The 12,197-nt window shown below is 46.6% G+C and overlaps 1 protein-coding gene across 2 annotated transcripts in view; it reads left to right on the forward strand.

The window, feature by feature from the left end:
- Positions 1–12,197, forward strand: part of RTN1 (reticulon 1) — a 118,647-nt gene that overhangs the window by 91,136 nt on the left and 15,314 nt on the right. Inside the window, exon 1 of one of the 2 annotated variants that reach the window (XM_039733018.1) lies at positions 9,849–10,283. The exons of the other annotated variant lie outside the window; for it this stretch is intronic. Within the exon in view, the coding sequence (XP_039588952.1) occupies positions 10,223–10,283 (61 nt within the window). The 5' untranslated portion in view covers positions 9,849–10,222. Of the gene's footprint in view, positions 1–9,848; positions 10,284–12,197 lie in introns of those variants that run through there. 2 annotated transcript variants of the gene reach the window in all.

The following is a 12,197-nucleotide window of genomic DNA, read 5'->3' on the forward strand; positions in this document are numbered from 1 at the left end:
ACTTGGGATGTACAAAGTAATTGCCATGTTTACTTCCCAGCTAATGGGGAGGCCAAAATAAATTGTACCAGGCTGAGTGGCTGTGTGTGTGTGGGCAGGGGCAGGACCCTCCTGCCCTGGCATGTGACTCCATCCATACCCCAGGGCCCAGAGAGCTTCCCAATGTCCCAAAGAGCTCAGGGCTGTCCCCTGTGTGTCAGCGTGGGCTGGACATGTCCCCACGCTCAGCCATGGCCATCTCCCTGCTCTCCTCCGTGCAGCCTGTCTCCTTGCATCATGTCTCCATGTGCCTTCTGCCCACTCCAGGGCTGCTCTGGCTCCTCCAGCCAGCAAAGGAGCTGCTGGTGGGATTCTTCTGAGCTTCCAGAGCAGGACTGGACCCTCTGTTGGGAGCAGAGCAGAGCCACATCCTGCACAGAGGGCTCTGCTCCCTCCTGGCTGCTGAGCACGGGGTGCCAAACCAGCAGCTCCCCCTGCTCCAGGATAAGTAGGTCTCCACTGCAGGTTTGCAACCTGAGAAAAACAAACAAATGCAGAGCAGTGTGGCTATATTTATCTGAAATTTAGAAGCTGTGGTTCACAGGGAACTTTGATCACTTTAAATGTCAGGCAGTCTGGGAAAAGAATGAGGGGGGGAAAAAAAAGCACAGTTAAAAAAGAAAGTGTTTGGAAAAGGTAAGAGCTGCTGCTGCTTCCAAAACAAAGTCCTTCTCTTCTGGCCCCCAGTATTAATCTTGAGGGCTGGTGTCTCTCAGCGTCAAGCTGGGGGTACTCAGAGGTTGAGGCTTCCAAAGCCCAGCCCCACAGGTGCTGAGGACCAGCTGGCCTCAGAGTCCTGCCCAGAATTCAGCAGGAGCTGATCACACCTCCTGCACCTGTGAAAGAGGAGGTTCATCCAAAACCAAATACAGCAATTGAGCTTGGGGGTTGGGTTTTTTGGTTTACAAACCAAAATAAGATTGTGGTTTTCTTGAATTTATAATAATTTGAAATTAATGTAATGCCATTATGGTTTATCTCTGCTTCATCTGCAAGACATTAATTTTAAGTATCTGGCATTTGAAATTCAAGAGCCTCACAGGGGATATTGTCCTTTGGATCCCTGGGTAGATTTATTAAGAATGAACTAACTGATATAATACCATGAGGTATTTGGAGGTACCTGTCTCAGTCAGGAAGTTTCATCAAAGCCCCATGTACTTAAATGTTTGCAACGAGGGAAACACTTAAGGAAAGCAGTTCTGAAATCCCAGCAGACCTTTGGTGAATCTTGCCCAGACCTATTTTACTGTTCTCTTTGGAAATCCCCCATTTCTGTGAAAGCCAAACCTGTTGCAAGGGAATTCACTATTAATGCAGAATATGTAGTATGCTTCCTTCCACCTCACACTGCTCGTGTGCAGAGCTCTGGGATACAGCTATTTCTGGATCTCTGCAAATCTGCAGCTACCCTGAAATTCCTGATGATTCTACCATATCCACATGCTGTGGTTAAATGTGCTGCCAATAAGGAAAACACCTTCCCTTGTTTAGTTTTGTCCAGTGGACTTTCAAGCTACTTATGAATTTATAAATATGAAAAAATAATTCTATTTTCCATGTATATATTAAAATCCACTCTATACCTTCTATTTTGCTCACCCTCATCCCAGGATTGAGAGCTATCAGTCCTTCTGCAGAAGCAATCAGGAAAATGTGGTTTGTGTTGTTTAACAGTATCATTGGGGAAATCTGAATTCCTCAGGCTTTTTCGTTTGGTTTCCTAAATGTGAAATAGTTTTGCTGATCTATCTTTAATCCTTTAGCCTTGAGAATGGGAAATTAAATTGTCTTTTCTCAGATACTTGATGTCAGCCTCCAAACCAGGATTTTCTCATTGTTCAGAGGGAGGGAGGTTATATGATAGCCAAGTGCTCAGAGATAGGATCTGTTCTTCAGAGAGAAACCCATTTCCACAAATTCAGTGGGTTCATCTGGGTTCTACTTACTTTTTTTCTTCTCTTTTTCCTCCTTTTGCATCTGTTTGCATAAGATAACTAGTTTTAGGGATGACTGAAGTTCCTAATGAGCTGGCTCCAGGGTGTGGATTTTCGTGGCATATTCTGCTGATTGGATGCTGGAAGCTTGCTTGACCTTGCTTATGGTATCTTCCATAAGACATATACATGTGATCTGTCCTCTTCTCTCTGCCCCAAGTAAGGGGATGTGCTGGGGCAGGGCCAGCCCCCCACTACCCAAACCATTTCTGCTTTTCTGTGTCGCTTCATTTCAACTGATGTCCTAAAATGCCACACAAAACCATTTTCCCTGTTTGTCTCCCCAACAAACACAACTCTGAGCACTTTTCAGCCAACACTTCTGGCACATCATTTCCTGATCTAATTCTTCTAATTGCCCTAGAGGCCCATAATAACATTTAAAACTCAGAGTGCTGCTTTGCCCTCCAAAGCATTTTTCCAGCCAGTGCCCACACAGACTCTCAACAGAACCCTGCCCTGTTCTCTCCTTGTTTTCCCTTTCTCACAGCCTTGCACTGGCCCTTCTGCCTTACACATCACTATTTTGTGTCCTTCATTGCTCCTTTTGGGTTCTTTTCCCCCACTTTGTGCCACCCAGCACCGCTGGCATTGCTGCAATAAGCAGCTCCTCCATCACTTTTGCGAGCACTGTAGGCTGTGTTTGCTCAGGACAGGATCAGCTGCTTCTTCACCTCCCCCTGTCCACCCTGTCCCCCATTTCTCTGCAAGCTCAGCCAGGATTTCCCCATATTAACAGCCAGCTTTGCAGGCTGGGTATGACTGGAGCTGTCCCTTTGCAGCGAGCATCTTGGTACCCAGGTGTCTGCCATGCAGGCTGTTGAATCCAGCAGTGTGTCTGTGATTTGCTGCTGTTTTCCAGGGAAAGCTGGGGTTGCCATGACAATTGTGTGCCGGCCGAGCCGGTGCACGGCTGCAGTATCCACACACCTCCACCACGAACGCGTTTTGCCCTCCCTGCAGGGTGGGGTGGGGGATGTGAAGATGCCCGTGCTGAGATGCCTGAAGCAGCTCTCCAGCATGGTGAGAAGCTCAGGCACTTCTGCAGAGCATCCTTCCCCAAGGAATATTATTTTTTTGGGCACATCTGAAGCTGGGGAAAGGGGCTTGATCTACATTAAATTATTCTGCACCTTCTCCCCTGGCCTGAATTGGGCTGGCAGCAGGAGTGCCAGGCACTGGAGCAGTGGAGCCAGCAGAAATGCTGCAAACCACAGCTCAAGCACCCCTGGCTGCTTATGAGCATCCCAAACTCAATTCAAGGCTTGTGGCACTGCTGCAAATGTAGCCTCAGTCTTCTGAGCCTCTGCCTGCAGGCTGTTGGTTTAATTTGCAGTCAGATTTGCAAAATTTGTAGCTGCATTTTGCACTTGGGAAGAGCATCCCAGCCTCTGAATCAGCACCTGGAGCTTCAAAACTTGGGTCTGATCCCAGCAGAGCTGGAGCAAAAGGTGGCCCTGCAAGCTGGGAGCAAAGCTTTGGCATTTTTGTGGGAACATCTTTCCTGGGGTGCACCAGAGCTGCCTGAGCTCAGGACTTGGATGTGCAGAGGAGCCAAGGGCAGGACAGGACCTCTCTGGTGGCTTGTGGCACTGCTGTGTGGCACAGCCTCACTTCCCCAGCCCAGGCACTGGACACCAGACCTTGCTTCAAGAATTTGCTGAAAATGCATCATCATCATCTCTTCAGGGCATGCTTGACCAAAGAAAAGAGTCCTCTGTGCCCATTACACAACACCAGGCAGGATTTCACCATTTCCAGGAGCAGTACAATCCAAATTCATCTCTTTTACCACCTCGCTTCATCTCCCCTGGTCCAAGAATGGCAGCCAGTAACACCAGCCTTGCAAGCTGTGCTGCAAAAATGAGCAAGGCTCCTTTGCTGGAGCTGCAGATGTTGTGTTGGGTGCTGCAGAAACAGAGCTCAAACAGCAGACCATGCCCCAAATTTAAATAGACCGAGCAGACCCAGAGACCTCAGAGAGATGATTCCCAAGGTCACATAGTAGGAAGTCTGTGGCAGATGTGGGGACTGAACAGAGATCTCCTGAGGCTCAGCCACACTGTGGTCTCAGGATTCTCTTCTCTTTTGTCTTCCAGTACATTAAGAAGATCAGTTAATGAAATGGAATTAATAATGCCAGCTGCAGCACCAGCAATGCTGTAGGAGACAAAAAATTCACAGCACTGGCTTAAAAACAGAAGGCTTGAAAATGGTAATAAGCTGCAAGCACTTCCCTTGTAATGGGGGAGTGCAGGAGGTCAGAGAGGGTTTTAGGGTCTTTTCAGCTTTACTGATCAAATCTTAAAGGAGGAATGAAGATGTAGCAACTGCCTCCCCCAGAGGAGAGAAACTCATGATTTTAAGGTTCCCAGCAACTGAAAAAAGTGGTCCCACTGGAAAGAATCAAAAGACTTTTCTAGGTCAATGGCAGGAATAGAGCCTTTATTTCTATGAACCTCACAGCTCAAAAATAACATTAAAGAACCAAGAGAAATTATCCACCTCTGAAGAACCAGGAGTAAATCAAAACTGATTGTTATGTGTTAGTTGTGCTGCTGCCTGCAGTAATCAGGGAGCTGAAATGGCAGCACAGGAGTCCTGGCCATCTCTGGGATGGCTGCTGGAGAAGGTCTGTGCCGTGTTCACTGAGGCACATCAGAAGCTCAAAGCCCAAAATTATTTCTTAACAACAACGATGAATCTAAGGAGTTCCCCCAATGGGCTCATTCACTAGGATTCAAAGAAAGGCCACCTTGTTCCCAGGGAAGGAAGCAAGCACAAAGCTTGTCTCACCTAGGTCTTTCACCAACTCATTTGGCTCGTGTCACTGGCTTGCTGCTGAAAATCTTCTGATAATAACATCTTATTATGCAGTTATATACAGTTATTATACAGTTATAGACGGTTATTTTACAGTTATATATAGTTATGCAATCGTCTTATACAGCTGGGACTCTTGAACTTGGAGAAGGGGACACCTCAGAGCACCTTCCAGTGCCTAAAGGGGGCTGACAAGAGAGCTGGAGAGGGATTTTGGGCAAGGGCATGGAGTGATAGGAGAAAGGGGAATCTGACAGAAGGCAGGTTTAGATCAGATATTAAGAAGAAATTCTTCCCTGTGAGGCTGGTGAGGCCCTGGCACAGGCTGCCCAGGAAAGCTGTGTCTGCCCCATCCCTCCATCCCTGAATTGTTCCAGGACAGGCTGGATGGGGCTCTGAACCACCTGGGATAGTGGAAGGTGTCCCTGCCTGTGGCAGGGGTTGGGAACTGGATGATTTGTAAGGTCCCTTCCAATTTACACTTCTATGATTAGATATATCCATATCTATCTATATATAGATATATACATCTATAATCTCAGCCTTTGAGTAAAGATGGGTATGAAGAGCAGTTTTGCTGAGCAGAAAGTGAAACAGAGGCAGCAGAGCAGAAGCTTAGCACATCTCAAAATCACACTTCTTGTCCTTGTGAACAATCCAAATATTTTGACTGATGATTAAAAAAAAACCCCCTATAAATCCAGACATTTCAAGACTTAAAAAGAAATTGCAGGGAGGCTGGAACATTATGTGACATGCCAGGACACAGGACTTCTTTTATTGTGATTGTTCAGTTACAGACTAGTTCTGCCAGCTTAAGACCATATTGTCTTCTTTTACCAGCTTATTGATTCCTTTTGTGGTCTGAAGACCTGAAAATAAGGTAATTCATCACTGTGTTACATCTTCTAAGAGAGTGGCAAAGACCTGGGGCAAAAGACAGCAAGGACAGAGCTGTCTATGTGCTTCCTGTACTGTGAGAAGTGATGGATCTGAAACAGCCATCAGCATCTCCCAGCTCATGGCCTTGCCATTTGAGCTGCCTCTGAGCAGCTCTGCAGACCAGAAAATGTGCAAGAATGAGCACAAGACAGTGAAAAGGAAGAGAGCAGAGCCAGGACTTGGCCCATCCTTCTGCTATTGACAGCCTCCTCACGAAAATGTAATTGCTGGCTGCCCTTGCTTGGATTGCTCGGGCAAAAATTCCCCGTTGCTCTTTAGAGCTTCGAGACATATTAATGCAACTTTTAAAATAGCATCCTCTCTATTTTTGTTGCTAATGCTAAGAACAAATTAGCTTAGAAAAATAACCCAAATGATCTCCCTTAATGCTATTGTTCTCCTAAAGTGCTAAGTGTCAGGATCTCTCAGCACCACGTTGCAGATCTGGCGCTGCCCTCAATGTGTCCCACGGAGCCTTGACGTGGAGTGATGCAGGAAAACGCAGTCAGTCCAAAGTGCCTTCAAAGTCACTGCACTCCAAACAGTGGTTTCAGCTCTGTCTGTGGATTTTTAATCATTAAATCATCTTTGAAACCAACTGAAACCAGCTGACTTCCACCCCTGCCTTCCAACAGGGTTGTTAAGGGACGGCCCCGAATTTTAGTTCCTGTGGTAGAACAGTGGGTTCTTCTGAGCTCTTATGGACTGTTATGGTCCATTCAAGTATATTTACTTAAAAAGCCTTAAATGTTGATAACTCTGACCTCATCAGAGCTCATCAGTGGTGCACAGGTGGGCTGGGTCACCATGGAAGGCCCTTTGGAAGGAACAAGGTAGGGCTGGAGTGCCAGTCCTGCTGCAGCATTTCCTGTGTCCCTGGAAGGAGCACAACCCTGGTGGCCACACACCATGGCAGGGTATCCCTGTCCTCTGCAGAGCTACAGTCTGCACCTCATTTGTCCATCCAGATGTGGGTGCCCCATGCTTGGAATTGTTTAAGACCAGCTTGGATGGGGCTTTGAGAAACCTTGTCTAGTGGACAGCATCCCTGCCCATGGGCAAGGGGTTTGGAACTGGTTTTGGAGCCCAAACCTTTCTATGATTCTATGATTCTGTGATCTCTTTTGGAGTTGGAGGGATGGAAAGAAATGAGGCAGACAATACCCTACGCATGTGTTCATTTGGCCAGTGTTTTCCTGCAGTGATCCCATGGGTACCTTTATTTTACTGAGTGCTTACCCCACACATCCTGCATACACAGATCATTATCTCCAGCAGAGCTACAGAACAGGCAAATGTTGATGAGCCCTCTTGGCTTGTGGCTGTGCCATCAACACTGAGCTTCATGTGACCTCACTATCACATCTTAAGATCTGTAATAATTTCAGTAACATCCATAGCAGAAGGAGGCTCCCAGTGGACAGTGCTCTGAAGGGAAGCAAATTCCTCTTACTGCTTTTCATCCTGCTCCTATTTATGATCACAGGAAAGCTCTCCTCCAACACCCAACTTTTCTGCAGCTGATGCCAAGATCTCTGTGCATGTCTCACCCTTTTAAGATCCAGGCAGTGCAATGTTGATTTGTGCCTTCCAGCCTGCTCCTGGTTTAGTTCTGTGGCAAAGAAGCAGTTTTTAACTTCAGGATTGATGGCCAAGTGCTTAGTCCTAATTCTGTCTCACCCCTTACTGAGTGCATAATTCAAAATTTCATCGTGGAAATTCCTTTTTTTTTTTTTTTTTTTTTAAATCAATAGCCATTTTAGTGCTGTAATTCAAAATTTCATTGTGGAAATTCCTTTTTTTTTTTTTTTTTTAATCAATAGCCATTTTAGTGCTGGATCCACCCGGTGCTGATTGGGATTTTGTGCAATTTCTGTAGTCACACACAGAGTTGCTTCTGCCCCCCACCTGTCTCAGGTCCTGGGACAAGTGAGTGCACACTGCAAGCTCTTCTTAGCCCATGTGCATTTGCTAAGTGTCTTCATCTCACTGTTCCAGCGCACTTCTGTTTCTAACACAAATGCAGTGTTCTTGTTACTGCTGGTAAAGTGATGGGTTCTGGTGCCTGTGGATTAAAATAGTTCTGGAAGTAGTGTGGGAGAGTCCAATCACATGGGCCAGGTCTGAAGAGACTCTTTTCCAAAGGGGAGTAAGAATTTAAACAGGAAGCCTGATGGTGTGGTTCGTTTTGGTAGCCTGGAAGAGGGAAGGGAGACATCAAGTCTGAGGTGAGAAAAATTTCTACAAACAATGAAGGCAAGGAGAAATCCTTAGTGGGATTTTAAATGTATGTGGACCGCTCTTCTGTCCAAAGGGAATTTGTCCTTCCTACTTGACTGAGAAATTTGGGTTACAGAGAGACCAAACAGAGATCATTTTGCCTTCTCTCTGCTGTGTTGCTGGTGGCATACACCCAGTATGAATGTGTAGTAATGAATTTTACCCATGCACCATCTTTGGGGTGTCTATGGCTATTCCAGGGACAAGGATGCAGAAGTTTCATGTGAATTATGTCTCTGTGTTATACACACTGCTTGTAAATACTTCATATTATGGCTTGGTGCTGGGAACCCCATTGTAGAGCTGCAAAGGGTTTGCAGGGCAAAATGCATCAAGAGGGAAATTTTCTGCTCTCGCCAAGGGTCTAAACCAACTGGTCCATGCTTAGAAATCATCCCTTGCCAACCTCTTTCTTGCTTTATTTTTTTTGTTTGTTTGTTTGTTTGTTTTTAACAAAGCCAGGAAGAACACAAAATCCAGGTTTGTAGCATTATAGATGGTTTAATCTTACTATATGCAATGATAGCTGAAGCCAGTTCTGCCCCAATTAGTTAAGGATTTCCCTGTTAGGGGAATGAAGGTGCTGGGTTCAAGCATAAGCAAGCCTTTTTGGGGATCTCAAGGATGGTTTATAAACATGAACAATAGCTATTGGCCTCTCTAATCCCAGCAGACTTTCCTAGGTAAAGAGTAAGATAATAGTATGGTGAATTTCCTTAAATTTTGGCTTTCTTCTATAAGATGAGTTACCTGAGGGAAGGATAAGTGACCTAGAGCTGCCAGTTGGAGGAGATATCTATTAATTCTTTTATTTTTGGAGCCAAAAGACCAGAGGGGTTCAAACTCTATTCCCCACACTGATGAGTATGTGACCCACTGAGTCTGTGTTGGTGTCTGTTTCTACATAAAAAGCAAAATTCAGTAAAACACAGTAAAATGAAATTATTTCATGAACTGTCATGATCTAAAGGTTTAAGTCCAGCCTCAGAGCTGAGAGGTGCCCAGCTGGGGTCACTCTGCCCAAAATGACTGGACATAGTCTGATAAACTGGTCGCTCTTCAGTGAAATGGGGTGACTTTTTGGGGAGTTTTTTAATATTCCTAGGCACCCCAAAATCTGAAAATGCAAACAGGTTGAGTGGCAAAAGATTTTCTTTCCCAGTGTTTGCAAAGTATGACCATTGCATGGTTATGATGTCTCTGCAAGGCTATTAATAAAAGTTTATTGGTGGGGAAACTGAGGCAGAGACTATGTCCTGCTGGGGAGGGAGTGGTGGGGCCCACCACTGTTAAACTGAATATTAAAATTCAGCTATTAGTGGGCCTTTCACAAATTGTCCTGTATTCCTGCATCTTTACACCTCAAAGCCTGATTTGTGCAGTATTTTGGGCAACGAGAGGAGGCAGCACACCCAAACCTGGTGCACCTGGGAGTCCTCAGCACCCTGGTGTGGCAGGGCTTGGCACGGGGGGGCCACACAGGTCACACCATACCCGCAGGGTTTTCCAAAAAAATACAGCAAAATAGAGGTTGCTCTGCAGGGCTTGAATCCTGACCTCGTTTATTTTCCTGCCTGCTCCCCGACCCCACCCAGCTGGGCAGAGGGGAGGGAGGCACGAAAACCTGGAGGGGTTTGTGTGAGATCCGGCCTTCACAAAAAAAAATACCAAAAAGGAAAGAAAAAAAATAAGAAAATACCAGATTCCATCACTGTCAAGAAATTTCTGGAACATGAACAGTCACAACCACACTAACACACAAGAAACACTGCTTACCCCCCCCGCTATTTACCCGCACCCAATTTGTTTTTATTTCTTTGCCATCAGGTTGCCTTAACCATTTCCACGGCTTAGCAGGCTAAGCCGCCCGAGCGCAAGCTTTTGATTTGAAAAGGGACCGCATCCCCTTTTCAAAGGAGCCTGCTCCCTAGGGCAACCACATCACACTGCTGATTTGCTGCAGTGGAGACCGCAGCGCGTACAATATGCCCTCCCCCTCCGCCTGTGCTGCTTACAGCATCAGTCCGGAGCCGAGTGGGGAGACGGCAGCGGTACCCAGGAGCCCACCCATGCTCGGGGATGCCTGACTGCTAACGCAGTGCCCCCGACCAGCAGGACCGGCAAGCCCTCAGCCCTCCGAGATGCAAGCCAGTGCCGATTCCACCAAGATGGACTGTCTTTGGAGCAACTGGAAATGTCAGGGTATTATATCTGTTCGAGTGTTGCATGCTAGGACTGCATGGCAGAGGAGGCAAAGGCAGGATCCATCCATTTTTGCATTGTTCACCTGCGGGCCTTTGCATGCTGTTTGCTCTCCCTCCCCGCGGAGCTTTTCTTTGGGGGTAATTTAAGAAAGAAGGAAAGATTTAAAGCCCGTATTTCTGTTCTCGGAATGCATTTCTCCCATCCTCAGGTGTCTCACCCTGAAAGCATCCAGGATACAGGTCCTCCCTTCTTCCCACCTTGCGGCTCATTCCCAAAGCATCCGCCCTTGCCTTTAGCGGCGTCATTCCCCATCCTCGACTCTCTCCGTGGGGATGTGGCTGGCATGATTTGCTCCCTTTCGGGCTGTAGGGAAGCCGGGTGGCGGTGCGCTGGTGAGGCTGGCCAGGGTGGGAGGTGGTGGCGTGGGGCTCCTGGGTGCCTCCTGCCCAGGGACACACCCAGGGCTCAGCCTCGTGTCACACAAAGAAAACGCAGCTCCGCCAAGGAGGGCGACAGAGCCGGGGCACGTGGGGATGGCCCCCCGCTTCCTACTTTGCTCTGGGATTTTAATTTTTTTTTTTTTTTTTTTTTTTTTAAACCCACATTAATCCTTTCATTATGCCCCCGAGCACTCGTTTCGGGGGATGAAATATTGCGGGGGTGTTGTCTCGCTGCCGCGTAGGCGAAGGGAACAATGGCATCTCCCTTTTGGGTTGATTTTCGACGTGTTTTGAGCGGGTCGGTGTCTGCGCTGGGTGGGGCTGGCCACCTTCCCGGGTGCCTTGGACAGCTTTTCAGCCATTTTTAGTCGGCTTCACACTTCCCAGCCAGCATCCAGCCTTTGTTTTGATAAAAGACAGTCGCTGTGACGCTGCTCGGTGGGCAGATTAGAGGCAGAAACGCTGGCGGCTGATCCTGCCGGGCAGGCTGGGGCTGCTTCGGGCAGGCTTTGTTGGGATGTGTTTTTGTAATTTTAAGGTGCGTGTTTACGCTGAATAGCCAGTTCATGGTGGTGATGCTCGCAGCAGGGTCCCTGGGAGGGAGATTACTCCATGGCATCATCTCATTAAAGGGTCCAGGATCCTTGCAGGCATAGTTTCATAAACGCGGCTCGATGCAACAGAAGGTGGAAAACCTTCCCGAAGTGTTTTTTGGGGAGGGGTGGGGATGGAGAGACCTTTCAGACGCCTCTCTAGGGAGCTGGATATTTTTGCAGTCTCAATTCAGCATCTAAATGTATTGAGGAACGGAGGGTTTTTTAAGGAAGATGAGTAGCTGGAAAGTAAACAGATGCACCTGTTAAATGCCAGGCTCCAGCAGCTCCGGCTTTCCACACCGAAATGAAGGGCAAGGGTTTTCCATGTGTCTGTGGGATTCATTAAGCTCAAATGAGAGAGTCGCAACCAAACTTCAGGGTCTTTTCGTCTGAGCTTTGCAGATGAACTTCCTCGTAGGGTGGGGTTTGGGTATGGGTTTTTCTTCAAAAATGTTCAGTATTTTGCTGATTCTTATAAAAAACATTGACTTGCTGAGTCAGATTGCTGAACCACCTGTTTTTAGAACCAAACTGAGTATTTTCCTTCTCATCAGAAAAAAAAATAAATCATAAATTAAAAAAGGGAAATAATGAATGGCATGCTGCTCTTGTTTAATTAGTAATTAATAATAATAGTGGGGTTTCTCTCCTTCAGCGCTTTCCCTTTTGAAAGTGGGGTAGATTTTATGAAAATATGTCCCATGCTGATTTGAAAAAAAAAAATCCCAGTCTGAAAAAATCAACGCAGTTAAAATAAATCACTTGCCTCACTTCCATAGCATTAGCATTTTTTTTTTCCTTGGGTGGTGCTTTATGATTCCAAAATGATCCTGCAGAAAACATGAAATAGCCATAGAATATTATTTCTGTCATCA

The sequence above is a fragment of the Passer montanus genome, unplaced genomic scaffold (genome assembly GCF_014805655.1).
Source record: "Passer montanus isolate IOZ18808 unplaced genomic scaffold, ASM1480565v1 scaffold82, whole genome shotgun sequence".
Taxonomy (NCBI): Eukaryota; Metazoa; Chordata; class Aves; order Passeriformes; family Passeridae; genus Passer; species Passer montanus.